This window comes from Heteronotia binoei, chromosome 12 (genome assembly GCF_032191835.1).
Source record: "Heteronotia binoei isolate CCM8104 ecotype False Entrance Well chromosome 12, APGP_CSIRO_Hbin_v1, whole genome shotgun sequence".
In the NCBI taxonomy this organism is placed as follows: Eukaryota; Metazoa; Chordata; class Lepidosauria; order Squamata; family Gekkonidae; genus Heteronotia; species Heteronotia binoei.
Window position 1 is genome coordinate 15,638,232 of NC_083234.1, and position 26,341 is coordinate 15,664,572.

Sequence of the window (26,341 nt, forward strand, 5' to 3'; positions counted from 1 at the left end):
TCATAAAGGTGGGGAGATCCCCTCCAATTGTAGGTTCCTTTTTGCATGACTGTTAAATCTATAACTCCCGGAATAGTGTCCCGCATGATTTTTTTTTTTTTTTGAGGAGGAGGAACGCACAGGGATGCAGTGCTGACTGGATTTGTATCAGGGGGTGTGGCCTAATATTCAAATGAGTCCCTGCTGAGCTTTTTCTACAACAAAGCCCTGTGTGAACAAATGGTGCTGTCGAGGAAGGGGGGGGCTAATATGCAAATGAGTCCCCACTGGGCTTTTTCCACACAAAAAGCCACGATGTCTTGTATTTTACTTGTTTGTTTGTTTATTACCAAAAAAGAGAAAACTGAAGGGGTCAAGAAACCCAAAACAACCATCTGCAGTGTCTCGTGATGCAGAGAAGCTTTTCATTAGGGGAGACCCCAGAACTTTTGACAAAAACTGTCAAACGCTCTGCCTATTTCTAATTATCCTAATTATTTTAAAATAAAACACAGCAGATTATCAACATCTCATTGCTCAAGCCCACAAAGACTGGCTCCTGCCACTTCAAAAGGTGTTTGTAAGACAAAATGGAGAAATGGCTAGGAAAGGTTAACGCCACCACTAGAGGGAGCAAAACCAATGCAATAAGATGTGCAGGAAAACCCAATGTGGGGAAGAGCCATTGTAACAAAACAATACCTGCGATAGCGGCCCAATCTGGGGCCACATTCAGCACCTGATGCTTGAGGACCCCATGCCGAGCCAGCTGGTAGGGGGAAGAAGGCTGGAAGGGGGCAGTGAGAGGGTCGCAGCCCACACCCTTGTTGTTCACCACCACTATTAAGACCCTGTCCTCAATGACGTTGTCCCTGAAGACATATGTTCCTGGCTCCAGGAAAACGTGAGCAAACCTGAGGAGGGAACAGACAGCATCATTCAAATGAGGTAAAGGCAAATGATGGAAGCAGGGCTTTTTTTATTTTTAGCAGGAATGCACAGGAACACAGTTCTGGCTGGCTTGTGTCAGGGGGTGTAGCCTGATATGCAAATGAGTTTATGCTGGCTTTCTCTATTAAAAAACCCTGTGTAAAACAATGGTGATGACAGGGGGGGTGGCCTAATATGCAAATGAGTTCCTGCTGTGGAAAAAGCCCTGTGTGAAACAATAGTGATGTCAGGGGGTGTGGCCTAATATGCAAACAAGTCCCTGATGGGCTTTTTTTTACAAATAAAGCCCTGGATGGCAGGAACGTCCTTTGGGTGAGATTTTAGTCCAGTAGCACCTTAATGACCAACAAGATTTTCAGGATATAAATTCTGGAGTGTCAAAGCTGCGTTCATCAGATCCTTTGGGAAGGCTTTGTACTTGTTCGTAGTGTAACCCAAGGCCACTGATGTAACTATAGCTTGTCCTTTGACTCTAACAATCATGCTTCACGTTTTCAAAATTATGATTGTTCCAAAGAGACTGCTGTATTTTTTGTCCATGATTGTTCTTTAACGTTATTTTCCTGTGCGTTCTTTTATAATAAAAACCACAAAAAGGACACGGTGTTTGGGATCCTTCATTTTTATTCTGTAGAATAATCCTATTATTGGACCCTCCCCCTTTTCTTGTAGTCTAAAGGCTGGAAACTGAGGTAAATGGATAGTTTTGATGGCTCCCTAGATCTTATAGCCTGATTAGCCTCCCCAGAAGGGACGTGTGTGACAGAAGCACCACAGGGTACCTGGAGATGTTGAGGTGAGTCTCTCGTATGAGGTGATCCAGCTGTCTGAAGGCACCAAAATCCCAGTGGGGATTGCTGTTGTAGAGATGCTCCTTCTGATAGACGGGATAATGACTGGATCTGCGGTCTGAGAAGAACAGGCACAAAGAGAACGCCATCCAAATATTATATGGAAGCCACACCGACACACACTGTGGAATAAGGCTCTTCCTCAGAAACTGGGCAGATGAAGAAAGGGTGAGAAAATGGATGTTAAACTTATAGAAGGAAAGATGGAGCAGGTAGAATGTGAAGAAGTGAGGATGGAAGCAAAAGAGGGACAGAGGAGGCAAGGAAAGGATTGCCCAAGCTGCTGAAGGATAAAGGAAGCTACAGGGAAGGAAAGGGAGAGGCGAAGGATACCAGGAGAATGGGGGAACCAAGAACCAAGACAGCAGCAAAGCCAAAACAGGGAGTTAGGTAGGTCTGAATATCACATTCTTGCAACCTCCCAGAGTTATGTACAGGTTACAGGGACATAGCAGTGAATGAATGAATGGCACTTTTGTTCTTTCTCTCAGCGTTTCACATTTGAGGATGCACACATTTCATATTTGAGGACAGAGTTGTCAACCTGCAGGTGGCACTTGAAGATTTGCTACCACCACCAACCACAAACCTCCTCTCCTCTTCTTCTTTTTCTTCTTCTGACAACCAAGATTAGTTCACCTGGAGAAAATGGCTGCTTTGGTGGGCAGACTCTACAACGTTCTACTCTGCGAAGGCCCCTCTTCTCCCCAAACCCTGCCTTCTCCAGGCTCCACCCCACAAATTTCCTGACAGTTAGCAGCCTTAGAGATGAAGGAGTAAGAGGGGCCACAGTTGAGTGCCAGAGCATTGGCTTGGCATGCCATAAACCCTGGGTTCAATCCACAGCATCTCCAGTGAAAGTGTTGGGTAAACTCCCTTCTCTGCCTGAGTCTCTTCAGAACAGATAGATGTCAGATGAGACACTGCCGAGCCAAAGGGACCAAAGGCCTGACTTGGTGCATGATAACTACATACGTATGTACATATTGTAAGGATGTCCTCCCTACTGGGAAATTGGCATTGTTGTTCCTATCCTCTGTGACTTTATGCCAGGGGTGGCCAAACTTGCTTAACGTAAGAGCCACATAGAATAAATGTCAGCTGTTTGGAGCCACAAGACAGGAAGGGAGGGGGGGAAATGGTAAGAGGGAGGGAGAGGTGGAAAGAAAGCAACTTGAAATGCATTCTCCAACCATGCGCTAGCTTGGCTCGGAGAAGTGATTTAAAGAGACAAATGTCTTCTCCAAGCCAGCCAAGAGCCACATAATATGTCTGACAGAGCCACATGCGGCTTATGAACCACGGTTTAGCCACCCCTGCATTATACAGTAATTAAACCAACTCATGAGTGGCAATTGAATTCGGTGGTGGATACTCACCAGATAGATTGATGCTGAGCTGGAAAAGAATCGTGTCTCCTGATATCAAACACACAATGGGGTTGGGAATTGTGGGTAAGGGATGTGTGGGCTGGGCGGATGCAGCTTCTTCATCCCGTCGATGTCTTTGTCCTGGGGGAAGCAGCCCCACATCTCCTGGGCCAGAAAAAAACGATGGAAACAAGAAGGAAAATCAGTGTCAAGGGAAATCAGAGGGCACTTGACTACAAGACCTTTCTCTCAATGAGAAAAACCATCCCTGCTTACAGTGGACCAGAGTCAAGGCACTGCGGGAAAACAACACCATAATCCAAGGTCTGGTTCACATGTGCAGTGACTCAATCAATTTCTGACTCTGCCAGGCTAAATGTGTGAACAGATTCTGAGGAAAAATGATGATGATACTGGATTTATATCCCGCCCTCCACTCCGAAGAGTCTCAGAGCGGCTCACAATCTCCTTTACCTTCCTCCCCACAACAGACACCCTGTGAGGTAGATGAAGATATTGGATTTATATCCCGCCCTCCACTCCGAAGAGTCTCAGAGCGGCTCACAATCTCCTTTACCTTCCTCCCCCACAACAGACACCCTGTGAGGTAGATGAAGATATTGGATTTATATCCCGCCCTCCACTCCGAAGAGTCTCAGAGCGGCTCACAATCTCCTTTACCTTCCTCCCCCACAACAGACGCCCTGTGAGGTAGATGAAGATATTGGATTTATATCCCGCCCTCCACTCCGAAGAGTCTCAGAGCGGCTCACAATCTCCTTTCCCTTCCTCCCCCACAACAGACACCCAGTGAGGTAGATGAAGATATTGGATTTATATCCCGCCCTCCACTCCGAAGAGTCTTAGAGCGGCTCACAATCTCCTTTACCTTCCTCCCCCACAACAGACACCCTGTGAGGTAGATGAAGATATTGGATTTATATCCCGCCCTCCACTCCGAAGAGTCCCAGAGCGGCTCACAATCTCCTTTACCTTCCTCCCCCACAACAGACACCCTGTGAGGTAGATGAAGATATTGGATTTATATCCCGCCCTCCACTCCGTCTCAGAGCGGCTCACAATCTCCTTTCTCTTCCTCCCCCACAACAGACACCCTGTGAGGTAGATGAAGATATTGGATTTATATCCCGCCCTCCACTCCGAAGAGTCTTAGAGCGGCTCACAATCTCCTTTACCTTCCTCCCCCACAACAGACACCATGTGAGGTAGATGAAGATATTGGATTTATATCCCGCCCTCCACTCCGTCTCAGAGCGGCTCACAATCTCCTTTCTCTTCCTCCCCCACAACAGACACCCTGTGAGGTAGATGAAGATATTGGATTTATATCCCGCCCTCCACTCCGAAGAGTCTCAGAGCGGCTCACAATCTCCTTTCCCTTCCTCCCCCACAACAGACACCCTGTGAGGTGGGTGGGGCTGGAGAGGGCTCTCACAGCAGCTGCCCTTTCAAGGACAACCTCTGCCAGAGCTGTGGCTGACCCAAGGCCATGCTAGCAGGTGCAAGTGGAGGAGTGGGGAATCAAATCCATTTCTCCCAGATAAGAGTCCGCACACTTAACCAATTTGCTCTACCAATTTGGAAGGAAAACTCTATGGTCCCACAGAGTTTTCCCTCCCAAATTTGCTAGAGCATTCAGGAAGACCATAGAGTTTTCCTGGATGCTCCTAGAGTGGTAGGTGTGCAACGTTGCCAGCGTGATGACATCATTTCTGAGTGACGTCATCACGCCACGCATGCAAAAATAGTCCCCTCCCTGCCAGAGGCTGCAGGGGATTTGGCAACCCTAGGCCTGATAATCTGGCATAACATATGTGGAAGTTTGAGGGCATTGTTTCTACAGGAGAGAAAGTATGACAAGCCATATGAACAGGGCTTTTTTTGTAGCAGGAAGTCCTTTGCATATTAGGCCACACCCCCTTGATGTAGCTAATCTTCCAAGAGTTTACAGGGCTCTTAGTGCAGGGCCTACTGTAAGCTCCAGGAGGATTGGCTGCATCAGCAGTGTGTGGACTACTATGCAAAGGACTTCCTGATACCAAAAAAGTCTTGGATATGAAGAATGTCACTGAGAATAAAGAGACAGAGAGAGGAGATGTCAGAGAGCAGCTCCCAGGTTAAAAACAAAGACAGACATCTCGTTCAAGAGAGATAAGACTCCTGGTTTGGAGGATCCCCTGGTTTGGAGGCCCTCCCCCCGCTTCAGGGTCATCAGAAAGCGGGGGGGGGGGGGAATGTCTGTTGGGAACTCTGTTATTCCCTATGGAGATTTATTCCCATAGAAAATCATGGAGAATTGATCCGTGGGTATCTGGGGCTCTGGGGGGGGCTGTTTTTGGGGTAGAGGCACCAGATTTTCAGTATAGCATCTAGTGCCTCTCCCCAAAATACCCACCAAGTTTCAAAAAGATTGGACCAGGGTGTCCAATTCTATGAGCCCCAAAAGAAGGTGCCCCTATCCTTCCTTATTTCCTATGGAAGGAAGGAATTGAAAAGGTGTGCCATCCCTCTAAATGTGATGGCCAGAACTCCCTTTGGAGTTCAATTATGCTTGTCACAGCCTTGATCTTGGCTCCACCCCAATGTCTCCTGGCTCCACCCCCAAAGTCCCCAGATATTTCTTGAATTGGACTTGGCAACCCTACTATACACTTAGAGTTACGTAGCATCCCACAATGTCCACGGATGCTGAATCAATCACTCCAACAAGCAGAGCCCTGCTGGATCGGTCCATCTAGTCCAGCATCGTATTTCACATAGTTACTCCAGAGGGCCAAACAAACAGAACAGGGAGGCCGCGGCCTTGCCCTGATGTGCTCTTCTCGTTCCAGTATTCAGAAGTTTGTTACTTCTGGAGATGCTCCCTTCAATCACAATGAAAAACAGCCCCCCTTCACACTGTGCCTGAGACAAGCCGAAGAAATGGGCAGGCAAGTATCAAGGTTCCCAGAGCGCAACACATTTTCAAAGCTGCCTTATTGTGAAACGGTGTGTAAATAAAAGGACACTAAGAGACACCATACATTTTAAACAACCAGACAGTGTAATGTAGAGGTCAGTGGTGTTCTAACCAAGCTTGCGCGTAGAACTTCAAATAAACGAGAGCAGGTAGCAAAAAGATATTCACAGAAGACAGTTCTAAAACAGTCTTTCCAATCACAAAGGAGTAACAATATCCCAGTATTTTGTTCAAAGAACTAAAGAAAGCCCTTCCAAAGACGCCTGTTCTAGATATCAAGATGTTTCATCTGTCTTTCTTCAGTTTGGAGGCTTATTTATCACTGGAATCCAGCCTTTACAATACAGTCATAGAAGACCAACAAGGTCCAAAACATATCTGTTAGATTTCCAGGTTCTCCAACAGAGTTTTTTTTTTTAATACTGTGAAACAGAGCAGCTCAGCTTATGGCAGGCAACCGGGTCCCTGGTTTCCAGTACATTTTTCTGCACAGCCTACCTCAATGGACATTTATTATTGTGGCATGTGCATGGTGATTACAAATGCTTAAGCATGCAGGGCCAAAAATTCAGAGGCTGCATGAAAGAGAACTGGGGCATCTGTCCAAAGAAGACAAAAAGAGTGCTGATGTTTTCATATAAGGGCTGGCTCCTTAGTCCTACAACTTTTGGATTGAAGGACAATTCCTCAAAATAAGGGGTATCTGGCAATGGCGATAAGGCACAAAAAGTCCCCTCTAGCCACTTATATCCAGTGGGCATGGATGTAAAGCCCAGATAATCAATTTCCACCAGGCAGTTACTTCTTGGATTCTCTCCCAAGCTGTAGAGAGGCCGGCGTCCCATTTCCCCTTCTGCTCTGCTGTAGTTCGCTTCCATTTAGACCTGACCCTAAGCTCTTACCTTTCAGAAAAGTTTCCAGCACATCAAGGCTGGAGAGTAGGAAGCCAAAGACTCCATTGGGGCCAAAGAGAGACAGATGGACCTGCTGGCTTTTCTGCACGTGTTCATCCGGTCCCAGAGTATTTGATATCTCCTGCAAAGCAGAGCACGGAAAGGGGGAATTGCTGGCAAATGTGAGCGGCAGAACTGGATGTTGCCAGAAACAGGGAAGCAGGACAAATGATTCAAACTTTGCTCCCCTCCCAATTCTCTGAGCATCTGATGTGGCTCCTTGGCAGGCACAAAACCTGCCATTCCTTTCCCCCAGTGATAGAGTTGCCAACCTCCAGGTGGCACCTGGCAATCTCCTGTTATTACAAGCGATCTCCAGATGACCAAGATAATAATAATAATAATAATAATAATAATAATAATAATAATAGATTTTATTTGTATCCCGCCCTCCCCGCATAAGCGGCTCAGGCTGGCTAACAGCATTCTATACATTTACATTAATGAATAAAAACTTTAAATTTAACAATTAAAAAATTAAACATATAAAAACCAGTTAGTATATTTAAAATACATAATTTAATTTAAATTTATCTTTATCTGGCAGCGATAGTGATATTCTGACGCTGGTTCTGCCAGTTTAAGTAGTTCCCTAGTGATGTAGATGGCGAATCCCTCATTCACAGCAATTCAGCAGTCGATGTCGGTGTATGCATGTCTAAAAAGGACGGTCTTGCAGGCCCTGCGGAACTGGTCGAGGCTCTGCAGGGCCCGCACTTCCTCCAGAAGCTGATTCCACAGTGCAGGGGCCGCAGCTGAAAAGGCCCGTGCTCTGGTGTTCTGGAGCCTGACCTCTCTCGGCCCAGGGATAGTCATTTTATTTTTTCCGACTGACCTCAGTGCCCTCTGGGGTCAGCTCCCCTGGAGAAAACGGCTGCTTTGAAGAGTGGATTCTATGGCATTAGACCCTGCTGAGGTCCCTCCCCTCCCCTAACTCCACTCTCTGCAGACTCAACCCCCCCCCTCAAATCCCCAGGTATTTCCCAAGTCAGAGGTGGCAATGCTACCTAATGGCACAATGTTCCCCCTTGATTCTTGTGGACAAGGCACTTCCCAGATTCAGATCTTCTGTCAAGCATTTTCTTTGGACCTCCAAACCGGCACAGCCTTCACACAGGACAACTGTCATGACTCACCCCTGACAACAACATTTCCTGATGTCTTAAGTGTCTAGTATATATATATATATATATATGGTTAGGGGTCATTTTGTAGAAAAATAGGTGGTGGAGCTCATCCAGGGATTGTTCTGCAGCTGCACCTACTATTCAATGGGCGAGGTGGGGAGGAGGAGGGGGAACCCTCAGAAAGATTCAGGAGCTGTGCTCCTGTGAGCTCCTGCTGAATCCGAGGCCTGTATATGGTACATATGAAAGTTGGTACATATGAGGCTGCCTTATACTGGATCAGACTGTCAAGCATCGGTATTTCGAATAACCAAGCAATTGTTTAATACAAAGACTTGTTTTATTGATAATCCGGTACTTGCTCCAAGGCGATACCTTGGAAGTGATACAAAGTTTCACATGGTATAGACTCTTAAAGGCTACTTCAAAGGCATTAGAAAAGATAGCTTCAAAACAAAACATGCAGATGTAAATTGCAGCAAGGTTCAAAGGGTACTATCAACTACCATTATGTTACTACAACTTCTCCCGGTTCCCAGATATTCCTGTCTTTCTGATAAGATGTATAAATGGGAACAGGTCGGAAGAGGCGCCTCGCTTCCAGCATCAAGGTTACTTGCATATCTAAATCTTTTATCAAGAGGTGAGAAAGGAAGGGAAAGGGGGGGGGGGGAGAAGCAAGCTTTGAAATGCAACTATGAGAGAGAAGAATTTAGAGGCATAGAGGAAATGGCTTCCGTTACATACATTGATTCAATACCCAGAAATATCATGCTTGATGCAGACTCTCGGTCAATCAAAGTCAGTATTGTCAATATCACAATAATTAAGACCCTTACGTTTAAATGATCGTCCTTCTGGTATTGTACGCCAAACAGTTATCAATTAGTAATAGGGATCTTTCACCACTATGCTGGAAACAATGTTCACAAGTTGGAACATAGACACACTGTTGGTTATGGTGCCCTAAAATATATGCATATTGGTTAAAAGTTCAGGATAAGATAAATATCATCACTGGTATAAAAATACCTCTATCAGCAGAAACAATTCTGCTAAACTATAGAAATCAGTTAAAATTGACTTCAGTCTTGGTGAAAAGAATTGCTTTACTAACATTTGCGGCCAAAATAACCATTGCAGCAAAATGGAAGCAAGCATCTGCTCTTAATTTGAATCACTGGCATACGAAACTATGGCAGCTTTATATTATGGATAAGCTAATGGATTTGACAAAAACAGACACAGAAATGGAAAACTCTGACTTCTATACTATTTGGTACCCAAATTTGGACTATCTTATTCTACAAAAGGAAATCCCCGAGTTTGTTACATCACTACAGTTATGGTAGTAATATAAATGATAAGAAGTGTTAATGGAAGAATGTACATCTACTAACAGAAGCAAGGAGAAATAAGGAATAAGGATTATATAGCAGAGTTACAAAGCGTACTTTTAATTGTTTTAATGTTATTTGCATCTATGTATTAACGACCTCTGATTACAAAATTGTACATGGAAATACTGATGGATTACTCTACGTTTAAGTTTCTTGATGATTTGAAAAAGTTCAATAAAAATTATGTTTTAAAAAAAAAAGTCACTATTGTCTACTCAGACTTGCAGCGGCTGTCCAGGGTCTCAAGCTGAGGTTTTTCACACCTATTCGCCTGGACCCTTTTTAGTTGGAGATGCCAGGGACTGAACCTGGAACCTTCTGCTTACCAAGCCGATGCTCTACCACTGAGCCACCGTGCTAGAGAGCTTGCTAGTATTCAACAGGCCTTTTGAATAGGCTTGCCAACTCTGGATTGGGAAATATCTGGAGGGGGAGGAGGAAGAGCTGGATTTGTACCCTCCCACTCGGAGTCTTATAATGGCTTCCAATCTCCTTCCTCTTCCCACAACAGACATCCTGAGAGAACTGCTCTTGAGAGAACAGCTCTGAGAAAACTGTGACTGGCCCAAGGTCACTCCAGGAGCTGCATGTGGAAGAGGAGTGGAGAATCAAACCCAGTTCTTCAGATTAGAGTCCACCGCTCTTAACCATTACATGAAACTGGGTGGAGTCTGGGGACAGTGAAGATTGGGGAGGGAAGAGGCTTCAGCAGAGTATAATGCCACAGAGTCCACCTTCCAAAGCAGCCCTTTTCTCCAGGGGAACTGACCCTGGTTATTTGGAGATCAACTGTAATACGGGGAAATCTCCAGGCCCCACCTGGAGGTTGGCAACCCTACTTGCGAGTGTCCCATAGCTTCCCCCCCCCATCTGCTTGCACAGCACATGCCCTCCCCCAGGTCATTTCTCTACTCACTCTTTCCTCGGCCCCTGCAATGCTCAAGAGCAGTTCCCTATCCACACCAAATTTCAGGGAAACTTCCGGGGTTCTGAGCAAGCACAGCCGGTCGCAGAGCTCCTCTGCGGAGACATACTGCTCACAGCGGCACCTGCGAAGCAAGAACACAAGAAGGGCCCGGATGACTCTCCCTTTGCAGGAACTGCAACTTCAAGGACAGCTTCCGTGGGTCCCAACGCATGCATCTTCGCAGACATTTGATTTGGCAACAAACCCCAGCCAATCGGTCCTCACCAGGATGGCCCAGACTGGTTCAATCTCATCAGACCTTGGAAGCTAAGCAGGGTCAGCCCTGGTGAGCACATGGGTGGGGGATCCCCAACAAGGTCCAGGGTTGCTATGCAGAGGCAGGCAATGGCAACACCATCTCTGTTCAGCTGTTACCTTGACCTGGGTGGACCAAGCTAGCCTGATCTCATCAGACCTCAGATGCAAGCAGGGTTGGTGCTGGTCAGCACTTGGATGGGAGACCACCATGGAAGTCCAGGGTTGCTATGCAGAGGCAGGAAATGGCAACCACCTCTGCTCAGCTGTTACCTTGACCTGGATGGACCAAGTTAGCCTGATCTCATCAGACCTTGGAAGTGAGCAGAATTAGTCCTGGTTAGCACTTGGATGGGAGACCACCATGGAAGTCCAGGGTTGCTATGCAGAGGCAGGAAATGGCAAACACCTCTGTTCAGCAGTTACCTTGACCTGGGTGGACCAAGCTAGCCTGATCTTATCAGACCTTGGAAGTGAGCAGAATTAGTCCTGGTTAGCACTTGGATGGGAGACCACCATGGAAGTCCAGGGCTGCTATGCAGAGGCAGGAAATGGCAAACACCTCTGTTCAGCTGTTACCTTGACCTGGGAGGACCAAGGTAGCCTGATCTCATCAGACCTCAGAAGTGAGCAGAATTAGTCCTGCTTAGCTCTTGGATGGGAGACCACCATGGAAGCCCAGCAGAGGCAGGCAATGGCAAGCTACCTCTGAACTTCTCTTGTCCTGAAACCCCACACAGTCACCATAAGTTGCCTGTGACTTGATGGCACTTTCCACCACCAGCAGCCAATGATTTTTTTTTTCCTGATGGGCCTGAATCCTCAGTGTCGCTGAGACCACTGAGGTCCATTCCACGCATGGCAGGACCACAGCCGCAAATGCTTCATTGAGTGCCAAGCAAGATGTTAAAGGAGCTTCCAGGTGTATTTATTCAGGAGGAAAGTGGGTGGTGTCTGTTGTTGTTTCTGAAAATGGAACGTGCCAGTGAGACAAGGTAAATCCTGTCCCTAACTTCACTTTGTCTGTCATCTAAAACATTTTTCTCCCATCCCAAATCTGTTACAGGAGGGTAAACAGGCTGCAAGACAAGTCTTCAAGCCCTGGAACGAAGGGAGATGAGGGATCTGTGAATGTCTATGGAGGGAGACAAAGTTTAACATTCATCGTTCTCATGGCTTCCAAGATCAGACAAGATTGGGAGAATATAGAAGAAGACAGGGCTTTTTTTGAGCAGGAACACACAGGAACGCCGTTCCGGCTAGCTTGGCATCAGGGGGTATGGCCTAATATGCTAACGAGTTGCTGCTGGGTTTTTTCCACAAAAAAGCCCTGTGTGAAACAATGGAAATGTCAGAGGTGTGGCCTAACATGCAAATGAGTTCCTGCTGGGCTTTTTCTACCAAAAAAACCCCTGGAAGAAGATATTGGATTTACATTCCGCCCTATACTCTGAATCTCAGAGTCTCAGAGCGGTTGCTTCCCCCCTCACAACAGACACCCTGTGAGGGGGTGGGGCTGAGAGAACTCTTATAGCAGCTGCCCTTTCAAGGACAACCTCTGTCAGAGCTATGGCTGACCCAAGGCCAAGCTAGCAGGTGCAAGTGGAGGAGTGGGGAATCAAACCCGGTTTTCCCAGATAAGAGTCCGCACACTTAACCACTACACCAAACTGGCTCTTGATTGAACTAGCCTGGACTGTCCAGGTCAAGGCGTTCCACTCTTAGCAGTTATCAAATCACCATCCTTAAAAAACAGACCTAAATAAAACCAGGAGCCCCATGGCGCAGAGTGGTAACCTGCAGTACTGCAGTCCATGCTCAGCTCACGACCTGAGTTCCATCCCAGCGGAAGCTGGGTTCAGGTAGCCGGTTCAAGGTTGACTCAGCCTCCCATCCTTCCGAGGTTGGTAAAATGAGTACCCAGCTTGCTGGGGGTAAAGTATAGAAGACTGGGGAAGGCAATGGCAAACCACCCCGTAAAAAGACTGCCAAGAAAATGTCCTGATGTGACATCACCCCATAGGTGGGTAACAACCCCAGTGCTTGCACAGGGGACTACCTTTACCTTTAAATAAAACCAGCATATTAAAGAAAAATCAAAGGGGCAGGATTCAGACCATAAAATAGATACATGGCATCCAAAAAGGTGGACCAAAAGCAGAACGAGTGAAACCAAGCAGTCCTAGCATCAGTTACTCTTTCTCTGCAGAGGTGGTTAGCAAGGAGCAAATTGTTCGAACTGACGTTCTTTGAACTCATCCTTTGATGATATCTGAAAAATGCTATCGCTGGTAAAAGAAAAAGAAAGAGCCAGTTTGGTGTAGTGGTTAAGTGTACGGACTCTTATCTGGGAGAACCGGGTTTGATTCCCCACTCCTCCATTTGCACCTGCTAGCATGGCCTTGGGTCAGCCATAGCTCTGGCAGAGGTTGTCCTTGAAAGGGCAGCTGCTGTGAGAGCCCTCTCCAGCCCCACCCACCTCACAGGGTGTCTGTTGTGGGGGAGGAAGGTAAAGGAGATTGTGAGCCGCTCTGAGACTCTTCGGAGTGGAGGGCGGGATATAAATCCAATATCTTCTTCTTCTTCTTCTTCTTCTTCTACATGTCGCCAGGTGAGGTTTTGAGTTCCTGGGGAAGAGAGCTTGAGTCACCAGTGTTTTCCTGTCAAGAAGATACGCACATGCCAAGCTCTGCATGGAGTTCCCCGCCCACTGGATCACAAACTGGAGAACAGTCGTACTGTTCGGGGAACACACATTTGCGGGTTGATGCCAAGCGGATCTCTCCAGGAGCACAGCGCTCCTCCACCTGCACAAGGAGAAAGGGTAAACTATTACCGTTTTCGCACACAGCTTATCTCGCAGTCACAATCCTGTTCCCTCCGCAGCGTCCGGTCGGATTTCCCACCATCTGCGCCGAAGTTACAGGAAGTGCCGCGGCTTCTGCATAGCAAACGTAAACTGCTGAAACCCAGTTTACATTTGCTAAGCAAAAGCCACGGCACTTCCTGTAACTCCGGCGCAGATGGTGGGAAATCCGACAGACGCGGCGGAGGGAACAGGATTGTGACTGCGAGGTAAGCTATGTGCGAAGACGGTCTATGTCCAAACATAATTCGGTGGTAAACGCATACTCTCTTCCCAAAAGGTCATGCTTCAGTCCCACCACAAATTAAAAGAGCCTCAGAGCCAACCAGAAGAGAAAAAAAATAGAAACATGGAACTGGAAGGGACCCCTGGGGTCATCTAGTCCCACCCCCTGCAAAATGCAGACAATTCACAGCTTCCACCCTGCTCACTCTCCCAGTGACCCCTGTGCTAGGCCCAGAAAAAGGCAAAAAGCCTTCAGGATCCCTGGCCAATCTTGCCTGAAAGAAAATTCCTGTCTTATCCTAAAGCGGTGATCGGCATTACTCTGGGCTAGGGTTGCCAGTCCCTAGGTGGATAAGCAAAACCGGAAACCACCGTGTACTGATTAGTAACAACCGAAATAAACCACTGCATTACTTATATATTGCAAATAATTGCTCCGCAGATATTTCTTATATCCTGTCCATGTATTCTTCACCAAAAGTCTTACAAATGTCCATGAATACAGCACAACTCAAAATACAAATTAATTTCCAGTTGCTGTAATGGTACCAAAGTCCACGGTCTGTATCCTTTCATTTGGTACTGCACACCTCTATCAATGTGCTGTATTCAGGGACATTTGTAAGGATTTTGGTGAAGAATATGTGAACAGGATATAAGAAATATCTGTGGAACAATTATTTGCAATATATAAGTAACACAGTGGTTTATTTCAGTTGTTACTAATCCCCAGGTGGGGGCAGGGGATCCCCCATTTGGAGGCCCTCCCCCTGCTTCAGGGTCATCAGAAAGTGGAGGGGGGGAGGAAATGTCGGCCAGGCACTCCATTATTCCCTGTGGAGACTGATTCCCATGGGGTATAATGGAGAATTGATCCACCGGTATCTGGGGCTCTGAGGGGAGGCTGCATTTTTAGGTAGAGGCACCAATTTGCAGCACAGCACCCTATGACTATCCTCAACCTCCACCCCACCCCCCGCCAGCCCAGTTTCAAAAATATTAGACCAGGGGGTCCAATTCTATGAGCCCCAAAAGAAGGTGCCCCTATCCTTCATTATTTCCAGTGGAGGGAAAGCATTTAAACAGTGATCCACGCAACGGTCACCTCAAGACTAGACTACTGTAACGCCCTCTACTTGGGGCTACCTCTGTGCTGGACTCGGAGACTGCAGCTAGTGCAGAACGCGGCAGCCAGGCTGTTGTTGGGACTCCCAAAACGGGAGCATATACAGCCAGGGCTGCGTGAACTGCACTGGCTGCCGATTGTATACCGAGTCCAGTACAAAGTGTTGGTCGTTACCTTTAAAGCCTTATATGGCCGAGGACCTGCCTACCTGAGGGACCGTCTTTCCCCATACGAACCCCAGAGAGCACTGAGGTCAGTTGGGAAAAATCTAATGACCATCCCCGGGCCGAAGGAGATTAAATATCAGAGCACCAGAGCACGGGCATTCTCGATTGCGGCTCCTACTCTGTGGAACCGACTCCCCGAGGAGGTGCGGGCCCTGCGGAACCTTGAGCAGTTCCGCAGGGCCTGCAAGACCGTCCTTTTTAAATTTGCACACCCGGACTGTTAGGAAGATCAGAAATTAAGGAGCCGCCAATGCGGTTGAAGAACTATACCGCAGAATAACTGTATTTATTGAACTGGTTTTTAATGTTATTAAGTTTATTGTTGATGTTTTATATTGTTAAACTTAAAGGTTTTATTATTATTATTGTATGTTTTTATAAAATGTTGTTAGCCGCCCTGAGCCTGCTGAGGTGGGGAGGGCGGGATAGAAATAAAATTTATTATTATTATTATTATTATTAAAAGGTGTGCAGTCCCTTTAGATGTGATGGCCAGAAATCCTTTTGGAGTTCAATTATGCCTGCCACAACCTTGCTCCTGGCTCCACCTCCAATGTCTCCTGGCTCCACCCCCAAAGTCTCCTGGCTCCACCCCCAAAGCCCCCAGATATTTCTTGAAGTGGACCTGGCAACCCTACTCTGGGCTTCTAAGGAAGGGCCATGAGAGCTGAGCACATGCTGATCGCTTCCTGCGCTCCCTCTCGTGATTCATCTAACTTCACAGAATCAGCAAGGCTATCAGATGGCCCTCTAGCCTTGGCTTAAAAATCTCCAGAGATGTGAAAGATCGCTGGTTGACATCTGCTGTAGTTTTTCAAAACAGCTAATTAGTAGCCCCTGGCAGCAGCTTTATTTATTTCAAACATCTAGTAACTGCCTTTCTCCCTGGTGGAACGCAAGGCCGCTTGCGACGTAACTAAAAAAGGCTGCAAAAACAATAAAAAACAATATCAATAAAACAACATTGATAAAATACATAAAAGGTCATAATGTAAACATTCAAATTACGGCAGCTAATTAAAACAACAACAACAGTCAAATGCAGCCCTAAATAAAACTGTCTCCAGTTGCCTCTTGAACATTGACAGTGAGGGGACCAGGAAAACCTCCCTGGGGAGGCTGTTTCACAATTGTGGGGTTACCACTGAAAAGGCCCTGTCTCATGTGCCTGAACGTCTGCTTTGAAGACTGGAAATGGGACACTGGGTGAAACCCCTTTCTTCCCATGACTTCCACAATTAGCTGTATGGAGAACATCAGAGTTAAATCAGACCAATGGCTCAGCCAGTCCAACATTCTGTGGCAAACAGGGGCCAAAGTCCAGGTGTAGGACAAAGGGTAGGTTCAGATTCCTAAACATCATCTGGACAGCTATACTACTGATGGGCCAGTGATCGGACCTCACTGAAGGTATCTTCGTATCAGCCTACATTTCATTAAAATATGGTGTGAAAAAGTGACCCAGAAGTGCATGAAATTGCCCCTAAAGCTTCTGAGGGGCAGCAATTGCTCACCTGGGGTTGGCAGTCTTGGTCACTGTTGCTATCTGATGCTTCCTTCCCTCTTTCATCATAGTAAAGGTACCCTACTTGGCAAATGCAAGAGCCGTCAGATTCTTGGAAGGCCCGATTCAGTCCGAGGCAGGTACAATGGGTTTCACCTTAAAAAGCAGAAGGGGGGTCAAATAGTCATTTTTCTCAACTTAAAAGCTAGGGAGTCTTCTTGGATCATGGTTACTTGTTGAAGAAAGATGCTTTCCTCCCCTCAAGCTATATCTAAAATGACCAATCTGAGGCTATTGTCTTTGGGTTATATTATAAGATGGCAAGAGTCACTGGAAAAGACCAGGGGTGGAATTCTAGCAGAAGCTCCTTTGCATATTAGGCCACACACCCCTGATGTAGCCAATCCTCCAAGAGTTTACAAAAAAGAGCCTTGTAAGCTCTTGGAGGATTGGCTACATCAGGGGGGTGTGGCCTAATATGCAAAGGAACTCCTGCTAGAATTCTACCTCAGGAAAAGACAATCGTGTTAGGAAAAGTTGAAGGCAGCAGGAAAGGAGGACGACTCAATGTGAGATGGATGGACTCAGTCAAGGAAGCCATGAAAGTCCTCGGACTGCAAGATCTGAGCAAGGCTGTTAGTGATAGAATGCCCAGGAATCAGCAGATAATTAATGCACAGGGTTGCCATAATTTGGAAGTGTCCTGACAGCACTTAACACAGACAAGACGTATTTAGTTCCCCATTTGTAGGCACCGATCTAGCCATGCTTAAGGAACTTCAGAACTAGTTTACTGTAACACACTCAACCTGGGATTGCTTTTGAAGATTATCTGAGAGCAGCAGCTTGTGCAAAACCAGGCAGCCTGTTTGTTGTCTAAGGCACCTTCTGGGCCCAGGCTCCTTCAGTGGCCACTGTATGCCTCTGGAACAGCTTTGCAGAAGAAGACAGATGGATGGGAAGGGGTTTCAATCCTCCCGGCTTTTGGGAAAGGTTGTAAAATAGCATTAATCCAGGGTCCTTTAGGAGGCAGCCTGAGTCCAGGCAAAAAGAGAATTACCCTGCTGGTGGGGACATAAGATGTTTTCTAGTTTGGTTTTTGATGCCTCTTTACCTGCGTTATTCTCAGGGAGCTCCTTTGCATATTAGGCCACACCGCCCCCTGATGTAGCCAATCCTCCAAGAGCTTACAAGGCTCTTTATTGTAAGCCCTTGGGGGGATTGGCAAAACCAGAGGTGTGTGGCCTAATATGCAAAGGAGCTCCTGCTAGAATTCCACTCCTGGTTGTGCTGATGTTTATTGTTTTAGTCGGTGGTTTTTATGTTGGTTTTATATTGTTGCCCATCTTGGGTCCAGATGCCCAGGAGAAAAAAATGACCGTATCAGTATACCAAATAAAGAAATCAGGACTAACCAACTACCCCCACCGCCTGCATAGATTTTCCTATGCAATCCAAATTTCCTTGCTGCAAACACAGAGCTTGAAGAGAACACGGCTGCCGGCAGCTGTAGAGTCAAGCTGTGGATTACTATATGGATCAAACCGTGCCTTTTTAATGCTCCCAAACTAGGGTTGCCAAGTCCCTCGCAGCCTCCGGAATACTGTACATATTGTACCGTAGAGTTTCCCCTCCCAAAATGCTAGAGCATCCGGGAAAACCACAGAGTTTTCCCAGAAACACTTAGAGTGGCCAGCACGCGATGTCGCCGGCATGATTACATCACTCGTGGATGACGTCATCGCACTAGTGATGTCAGGGAAAGTTGGGAACCTCCCGGGTGGGAAACTCCCTGCCTGGCGCGGAGGCAGCCCTATTCCAAACTCTCAGCAAGGTATCTCAAAAGACCCAAAAGCTGTGCATTCGGATGCCGGACATTTTCGCACGAGCTCTCCAAGATTTTTTTTTTAATGGACTGACCGGCACCAAGACAGGAATAACTCTGACGAGGCCTTTTTTTCTTGTAGCAGGAACTCACAGGGCTCTTCGTACAGGGCCTACTGGAAGCTCCAGGAGGACTGGCTACATCAGGAGCGTGTGGCCTAATATGCAAAGGCATTCCTGCTACAAAAAAACCCCCTCACTCTGACATTGCTATTAAATAAGCTTCAGGCAACAGTGGAGAGAGAGTGTCATGTTTATCGGATGCCAAACTGACCTGCTTGGGATGTTGAGGAGCTCCCGCAAGGAAAACATCCAGTCTGAGCAGGGAGATGGTTGAAGGAGCCGGCAGGGCAGGGGTGGCATTCTTCCAGACGCTTGGCTAAGCTGGTGTTCCCAAATGTGCCTGGGGGACAAGGAACTGGAGCAGGTGCCATGGCGGGGCAGTAGTAACCTCTGGGGCAGGGCTGCTGCAGGTAGCTTGCACTGCCTGGGGGGTGGGGAAAGAAACCAGTGGGGACTTCTCAAAGGTAGAAGAAGAAGAAGATATTGGATTTATATCCCGCCCTCCACTCTGAAGAGTCTCAGAACGGCTCACAATCTCCTTTCCCTTCCTCCCCCACAACAGACACCCTGTGAGGTAGATGAAGATATTGGATTTATATCCCGCCCTCCAATCTGAAGAGTCTCAGAGCAGCTCACAATCTTCTGTACCTTCCTCCCCCACAACAGACACCCTGTGAGGTGGGTGGGGCTGGAGAGGGCTCTCACAACAGCCGCCCTTTCAAGGACAACCTCTGCCAGAGCTATGGCTGACCCAAGGCCATCCTAGCAGGTGCAAATGGAGGAGTGGGGCATCAAACCCGGTTCTCCCAGATAAGAGTCCACACACTTAACCACTACACCAAAATGGCTCTCATGGAGGATTCTCGCTGGGTTTAAATGCATGGAAATCACAAAGCCATCTTCCTCCCACCTCACCAGGAACCTGCACCTAGAATCAGGCCTCATTTTGGGCAGGAGCTCACAGGAGAAGAGCTCTGGAACCGCTAAGACTCATTGCATTTCTTTCTTTCTTTCTTAACACCCCCCCCCCAAAAAAAAATGCTTGCTTCTGGCTTACGTTGTTCAAACCCCCTGTGAGAATTTTGCTGAACACTAAGATTTCACAAACTTTCTAACCTTTTCCACCACACCAAATGGGGAAATAAACAAAACGTATCAAGCAGACAGAAAGAAATCTTCCTCATGCTGCTGTGACCACATAGGAAAAAAGGTAATTTAAATGTTGGATGGGAGTTAGGTTTGATTATGACCATTATCATTCAAGAAACATTTTAAGGTAGATGCTGAGCTGATAGAATTTAGCACACCTTCCGGTGATGTCAGGGGTGTGTGGCATATGCAAATGAATTCTGCTGATGAGCTCCAGCACCTCTTTTTCTACCAGAATATATTCTGTGGGCAAAGGTGGGAGAATGACTTCATGACTGACGGAGGAGAGAGTCCATCAATTCTAGGCGGGGGTCATTTCGTAGAAAAAGAGGTGCTGGAGCTCATTAGCAGAATTCAGGAGCTGTGCTCCTGTGAGCTCCTGCTGAATCTGAGGCCTGCTATTACTGGAAAACTCAAATTGTAATGGGTGGGATCTTGTTATTGAAAAAAGGCTTTCCAGGGTGCACTAAAGAACTCGTGGAATTCTTAGATCTCGGTGAAGTATTACCAGAATCCTGGAGAGGGGAGATTTCCAAACCATCCACCCCCTCATAGCTAGGGATGTGCATTCAGATTTGTCCATTCTGAAAAGGTATCTGAAAAATACCTATCAGTATTGGGTTGTGTTAGGCTGTTCACATTGTCCTGTGTTCTGCTGGGATTCATCTCGGGTTCTGCATTGGTTCTCTGGGTTTGTTGGTCCTGTCTGCTTTGAGAGGCTTTTGGCCAGGACTTTCTCGGCTTGCTTTTGTACCTCTGGCTATTCTTTGCTCCAGAGAAAGCGTGGAATCTCCCGCTCCCTAACAAGCAATGGAGGATAGCTGGCAGTACCTTATTCTGGGGCCCACAGAACTGAACCACTTGGTCCAATTCACTTGAAACTTGTGGGGGGCGGGGTTGTTTTTTTAAGGGACAGGTACCAGTATTTTTGCTGCAATTTTGGTGCAACAAACAGCACCTCTAGAAATTCTCCCCACAGGGGAATCCTGAAAGGAAATCCTGGACTGGAATACCAATCAGTATTTGGAACCTGGAAAACTGGTAATACAGACATTTTACAGAGATACTGCAGAGCTTTGAAGCCAAATTCTGCCTCCACTGCAGGTCCCCCCCTCTGCATCACAAGGTGGATACATCACCTCTTGGGCAGCTGAATCCTGGTGGGCAGGGTGAACAGGAAGGGCTGTTGTCGGCACCGACGCCAAAGGTGCCCACCTCACAGGCTTTGCAGGTCTTCTCAAGAGAGTCCCGGAGACCTGTTGTGTTCAAGGCGGTATATCCTCCTGGGCACAGAAGCGGATGAGCACTGCCAAGGGGGCAGTAGAAGGGGTAGGCGCACCTGCAAGCAGAGGAACAGAGGCAGTGAGGGCACTAGCTTCATCTGAAGTTTCATTTATTTCATTGTATTTACTTCAGATTGATACGCCGCCCACTCCGCAAGCAGACTTCGTTAGAATCCTTTCAGTTCTCCTTACTGTCATTGTGCTCTGCCTAGACGTGAAAGAAATTTCTGTATACCTTCCAAATCCTCCAAAATGTCCTTTTTTTTTTTTGCTACTTAAGTGCAGATTTCAACATGAAGCAGGGATTTTTTAGTAGCAGGAACTCCTTTGCTTATTAGGCCACACCTCCCTGATGTAGCCAGTTCTCCAAGAGCTTACAGCAGGCCTTGAACTAAGAGCCCTGTAAGCTCTTGGAGTCTTGGCTACATCAGGGGTGTGTGGCCTAAAAGGCAAATGAGTTCCTGCTACTAAAAAAGCCCTGATCTGAAATATAGATTTTGATCGTGGAAAATGACCCATCAGAATTTAAATGCTTTTGCCTGACCTGGATAGCCCAGGCAAATCTGATCTCATCAGATCTTAGGAGCTAAGCAGGGCCGACTCTAGCAATTACTTGGATGGGAGACCTCCTTGGAATACCAGAAGTCCAGAGGTGGGGGAAGGTTTTATTCAGCCACCTCTCTGAAAATCTTCCTGGCCTCCACTAGGGGTCAGCCACCGGAAGTCACCATGACTTCCAGATACACATACACATGCACACACAAAAAAACCCCACCCGCAAAATACCAAATAAATAATAATAAAAAAAATAAACACCTTTATGGTCTTCTCTTGATTGCTTCAGTCTTGTTGGATATTAAGGGCCATTGCATGCCAGCAAGTGAGTATAATTCAATACTACATGCTATTGCATATCATCTATTAAATGATTTCAGAACCGAGACCTTCCTCATCCTTCATCTAACCCATGCAATATGCTGGATATTAATAGCAAGGGGGGGGGGAGTCATAAAAGCATCCTTCAATATTTTTTGGCTTGAAATGGGTTAAACTTTTGAATGCCTGGTGGCCAAAGGTGCACAAGGAGGAGTTTAAATGTCTTCTCTCTTAAACAGGAAAATTTTATGGCAACAGATCAAGCTAAGCACAAGAAGAGAACTATTATACCTACTGGTTTTACAGATCTAGGAAAAGGAAAGGAAAAACATAACACTAAACTAAACTCAACAATACAGATGTTTTATCTCCAAGATCTGTCATCCACCCCTGGGATGTCTGTCTGTGGAACAAAAGCACATCCTGACTCTCATCTCCTCCACCCAGGGGAATCTGACTATGGGTGCTTCCACCTTTGAATCCTTCCAGCCTGAACTGGGAGGAAGCCCCTCACACAATTCAGATTTAGGGAAATCATCCTCTCATGGGAAGGTGAACCCCCAATCTTCCAGTCAACCCTGAACACATCTCAACATCTAGATCAGGGGTGGGAAACAGTGGCTCTCCAGATGTTTTTTGCCTACAACTCCCATCAGCCCCAGCCAGCATGGCCAATGGCTGGGGCTGATGGGAGTTGTAGGCAAAAACATCTGGAGAGCCACTGTTCCCCACCCCAGATCTAGATCATGTTTTGCAACTGCTATCCATGTTGCTCTTCCTGGCAGATAGAGCAAATGATTATCTCTTTGCAGAAATACATCTCTTCTCTCCTGAACCCCTTGGTGCATTTTATGACTCTCTTCCCTGGGAAAACAAGTGGCTGTCAGCATCCCAGGAACCTCTGGGACACTTCAAAGCAACTTCCATCTCTGGGGCATGACAGCCTTATGCAGGCCACTTCTGGGAGGCAAGTTCCAGGAATAAGATAGGGAAGCAAAGGAAAGGTGAAATCAGTGAAGGGGCAGGGCACCTTTGAGGAGGCGCAGCTGGAAGAGTAGAGGCCACAGTCAGGGGTGATTAAAACAGCTCTTATGGAGGCACAGATAGTGGCCACTGCCAAGTCCGCGTTCTTTCATCTTCGACGGGCGAAGCAGTTGGCCCCCTTCCTGGAGCACCGGGACCTAGCAACGGTGATCCACGCTACGGTCACCTCGAGACTGGACTACTGTAACGCCCTCTACATGGGGCTGCCCTTGTGCCGAACTCGACGGCTGCAGCTGGTGCAGAACGCAGTGGCTAGGCTGCTGTTAGGGCTCCCAAGATGGGAGCACATACAGCCGGGTCTACGCGGACTGCACTGGCTGCCAGTGGTGTACCGAGTCCATTACAAAGTGCTGGTTATCACCTTTAAAGCCCTATATGGCCGAGGACCTGCCTACTTGAGGGACCGTCTCTCCCCATATGAACCCCAGAGAGCGCTGAGGTCAGCTGGAAAGAACCAGCTGAATATCCCTGGGCCAAGGGAGGCCAGATTGAAGACCACCTGGGATCGGGCCTTCTCCATTGCAGCCCCACTGCTGTGGAATCAACTCCCGGAGGAGGTACGGGCCCTGCGATGTTTAGACCAATTCTGCAGGGCCTGTAAGACCTACCTCTTCAAAATAGCCTTCACCTAATGCCGAATCAAGATAGTCTCGCTGGACATATTTTAGTCACTGAATTTTACTAAAGCCCTAAGTTATAGCACCACAATGTTAATTTTAATGTAAATTGCTAATGTTTTTAAGCTGATTTTATAATTGTAACTGTATTTGCTATGTATGGTTTTATTGTATATTATATTCCTATGTTGTGAGCCCCCCTGAGCCTGCCCTGGCGGGGAGGGCGGGATACAAATAAAAAGTATTACTATTATTATATTATTAATTAAAAAGTCACTGTATCAAAGAAGTAATGGGTATGAAATGTAATTTTGTTTGACCCATTTGACTGATTTGTTTCTTTTGTTGAATTTGTATTTACCTCATTTATACTGTCCCTTTCTCCCCAATAGGGTCCCAGAGTGGATTACCTCATTCTCTCCCCCATTTTTTCCCTCGCAACAACCCTGCGAGTAGGCTGAGTGTGTGTGACTGGCCCAAGATCACCCAGAGAACTTCTATGGCAGACTGGATATTTGAGCCAGGGTGTTCCAGATCCCAGCCCAACACTTTAACCACTGCACCACACTGGTTCTAAGATAAAGTTCTACTGAGATTTGAACTTCTATTGTATTGTTTTAACCTGAGATTCTTGTGTTTTATTACTCCTTTTATTCCTCTCATTATGTAGCGCCACAAAAAGTTGTATTCATATATCCTTCTACGCTGTCAAACTGTATTGCACTGTTTTCCTTGGTATGCCATTAAAGGTTAATGGAACTGGAGATTTGGACTTGGGTTGCTGGAGTCAGAGACTAGAGCATTAACCATTTTACCATGGAACCTCTAATGAAGATGATGATGATGATATTGGATTTATATCCCGCCCTCCACTCCGAATATCAGAGCGGCTCACAATCTCTTTTATCTTCCACCCCCACAACAGACACCCTGTGAGGTGGGTGGGGCTGAGAGGACTCTCACAGCAGCTGCCCTTTCAAGGACAACCTCTGCCAGAGCTATGACTGACCCAAGGCCATTCCAGCTGGTGCAAGTGGAGGAGTGGGGAATCAAACCTGGTTCTCCCGGATAAGAGTCTGCACACTTAACCACTACACCAAATTGGCTGTAGGTTGACATATCAAGAAGGTTAACTTATATCAAGAAGATTCCCACCTCAAGAACCAAGACGAATTGCCTGGGATCCCGCAAACCAGAGTTCCCTCTAAGCTGAGTTAGTGTGAACTAGGTCACTGTTTAGCCTCTGGCTCACACATTTTTGCCTTAGCTCAGGAAAACTGGCCCCAGAGCAAATTATTTTTTGCAGTAGCTCACCACTGTCATGCCAGTAGCTCACAAAGCAGAATTTTTGTTCAAAGACTCCACATCTTAGAGGGAGTATGATAGAAAACAGTTTTTATAGCACAAACAGCTCCGCGGGGATGTGTTGGGTGGGGAGCTGAATTCTAAATCTGGTTCACAACTAGGCATGTCTCCCTAACTCTGAAGGCATCACCACATCTATGAATGGCTATACTCACAGCTGGCCTGGCGTGTTGTATGTGGATGACCCCTCAGGACAGTAATACCCTCCAGGACACAGCGGAGGAACCCCCGTATTGGATCCACAGTAAGAGCCAGACTGGCACGGCAAAGGGTTGACCGAACCTGGGGAGGAGCATCAGCAGACACTTAGAACAATGCAAGTAATTAGTAATAATAAACACAACTGGATCCGGTGTACTCGATGGATAATAAAGTCACATTGTGAAAGTTACGTTATTTCCGGTGATTTCCTTATATTATCCACTTAGAACAATGCAGTCTTCTGGCCTTCCAGTCCATTTAAATCTGATTTTTCCATGGCCAAACAAGTAATCAGGGCTTTCTTTGAGCAGGAACGCAGTTCTGGCTGGCTTGGCACCAGGGGGTGTGGCCTAATATGCAAATGAGTTCCTGCTGGGCCTTTTCTACTCAAAACCCCTTTGTGAAACAAGGGTGACATCAGGGGGTTTGGCCTAATATGCAAATGAGTTCCTGCTGGGCCTTTTCTACTCAAAAACCCTTTGTGAAACAAGGGTGACATCAGGGGGTTTGGCCTAATATGCAAATGAGTTCCTGCTGGGCCTTTTCTACTCAAAAACCCTTTGTGAAACAAGGGTGACATCGGGGGTTTGGCCTAATATGCAAATGAGTTCCTGCTGGGCCTTTTCTACTCAAAACCATACAAGGGTGACATCAGGGGGTTTGGCCTAATATGCAAATGAGTTCCTGCTGGACTTTCCCTACAAAACCCTTTGAACAATAAGGGTGACATCAGGGGTGTGGCCTAATATGCAAATGAGTTCCTTCTGCGCTTTTTCTACAACAAAAGTCCTGGAAGTAACAATAAACATTACAAATTATTAACCTGTCGTGTTAGCAGCGTGCCTTTTGGGAAAGAGGCACATCTGACAGCCCAAAGGGAAAAAAAACCTCTGTGTGCCTCAGGGCTAGACTGGATGCCACATCAAACTTGAAAGCCATGTGCATGGGTTATGAGGGGCGTGAAGAACTGCAGTTTTTCTTTTGGGAGGTTTGAGATGCGCAAAGCCTCCATTGTGCGTTTTACTTTTTTCCTCCTCTGGGCAGAGAGCAGGCATGAAGAGGGGAGAGATCTGTGCCA

The 26,341-nt window shown here is 46.8% G+C and overlaps 1 protein-coding gene across 1 annotated transcript in view; it reads right to left on the reverse strand.

The window, feature by feature from the left end:
- Positions 1 to 26,341, reverse strand: part of LOC132580697 (uncharacterized) — a 56,241-nt gene that overhangs the window by 24,385 nt on the left and 5,515 nt on the right. Inside the window, exons 6-15 of the mRNA XM_060251689.1 lie at positions 25,218 to 25,344; positions 21,017 to 21,216; positions 18,940 to 19,152; positions 16,792 to 16,937; positions 13,513 to 13,640; positions 10,528 to 10,660; positions 7,034 to 7,166; positions 3,161 to 3,316; positions 1,713 to 1,839; positions 682 to 893 (exon numbers count right to left, since the gene is read on the reverse strand). Of these exons, the coding sequence (XP_060107672.1) occupies positions 682 to 893; positions 1,713 to 1,839; positions 3,161 to 3,316; positions 7,034 to 7,166; positions 10,528 to 10,660; positions 13,513 to 13,640; positions 16,792 to 16,937; positions 18,940 to 19,152; positions 21,017 to 21,216; positions 25,218 to 25,344 (1,575 nt within the window). The remainder of the gene's footprint in view (positions 1 to 681; positions 894 to 1,712; positions 1,840 to 3,160; positions 3,317 to 7,033; positions 7,167 to 10,527; positions 10,661 to 13,512; positions 13,641 to 16,791; positions 16,938 to 18,939; positions 19,153 to 21,016; positions 21,217 to 25,217; positions 25,345 to 26,341) is intronic.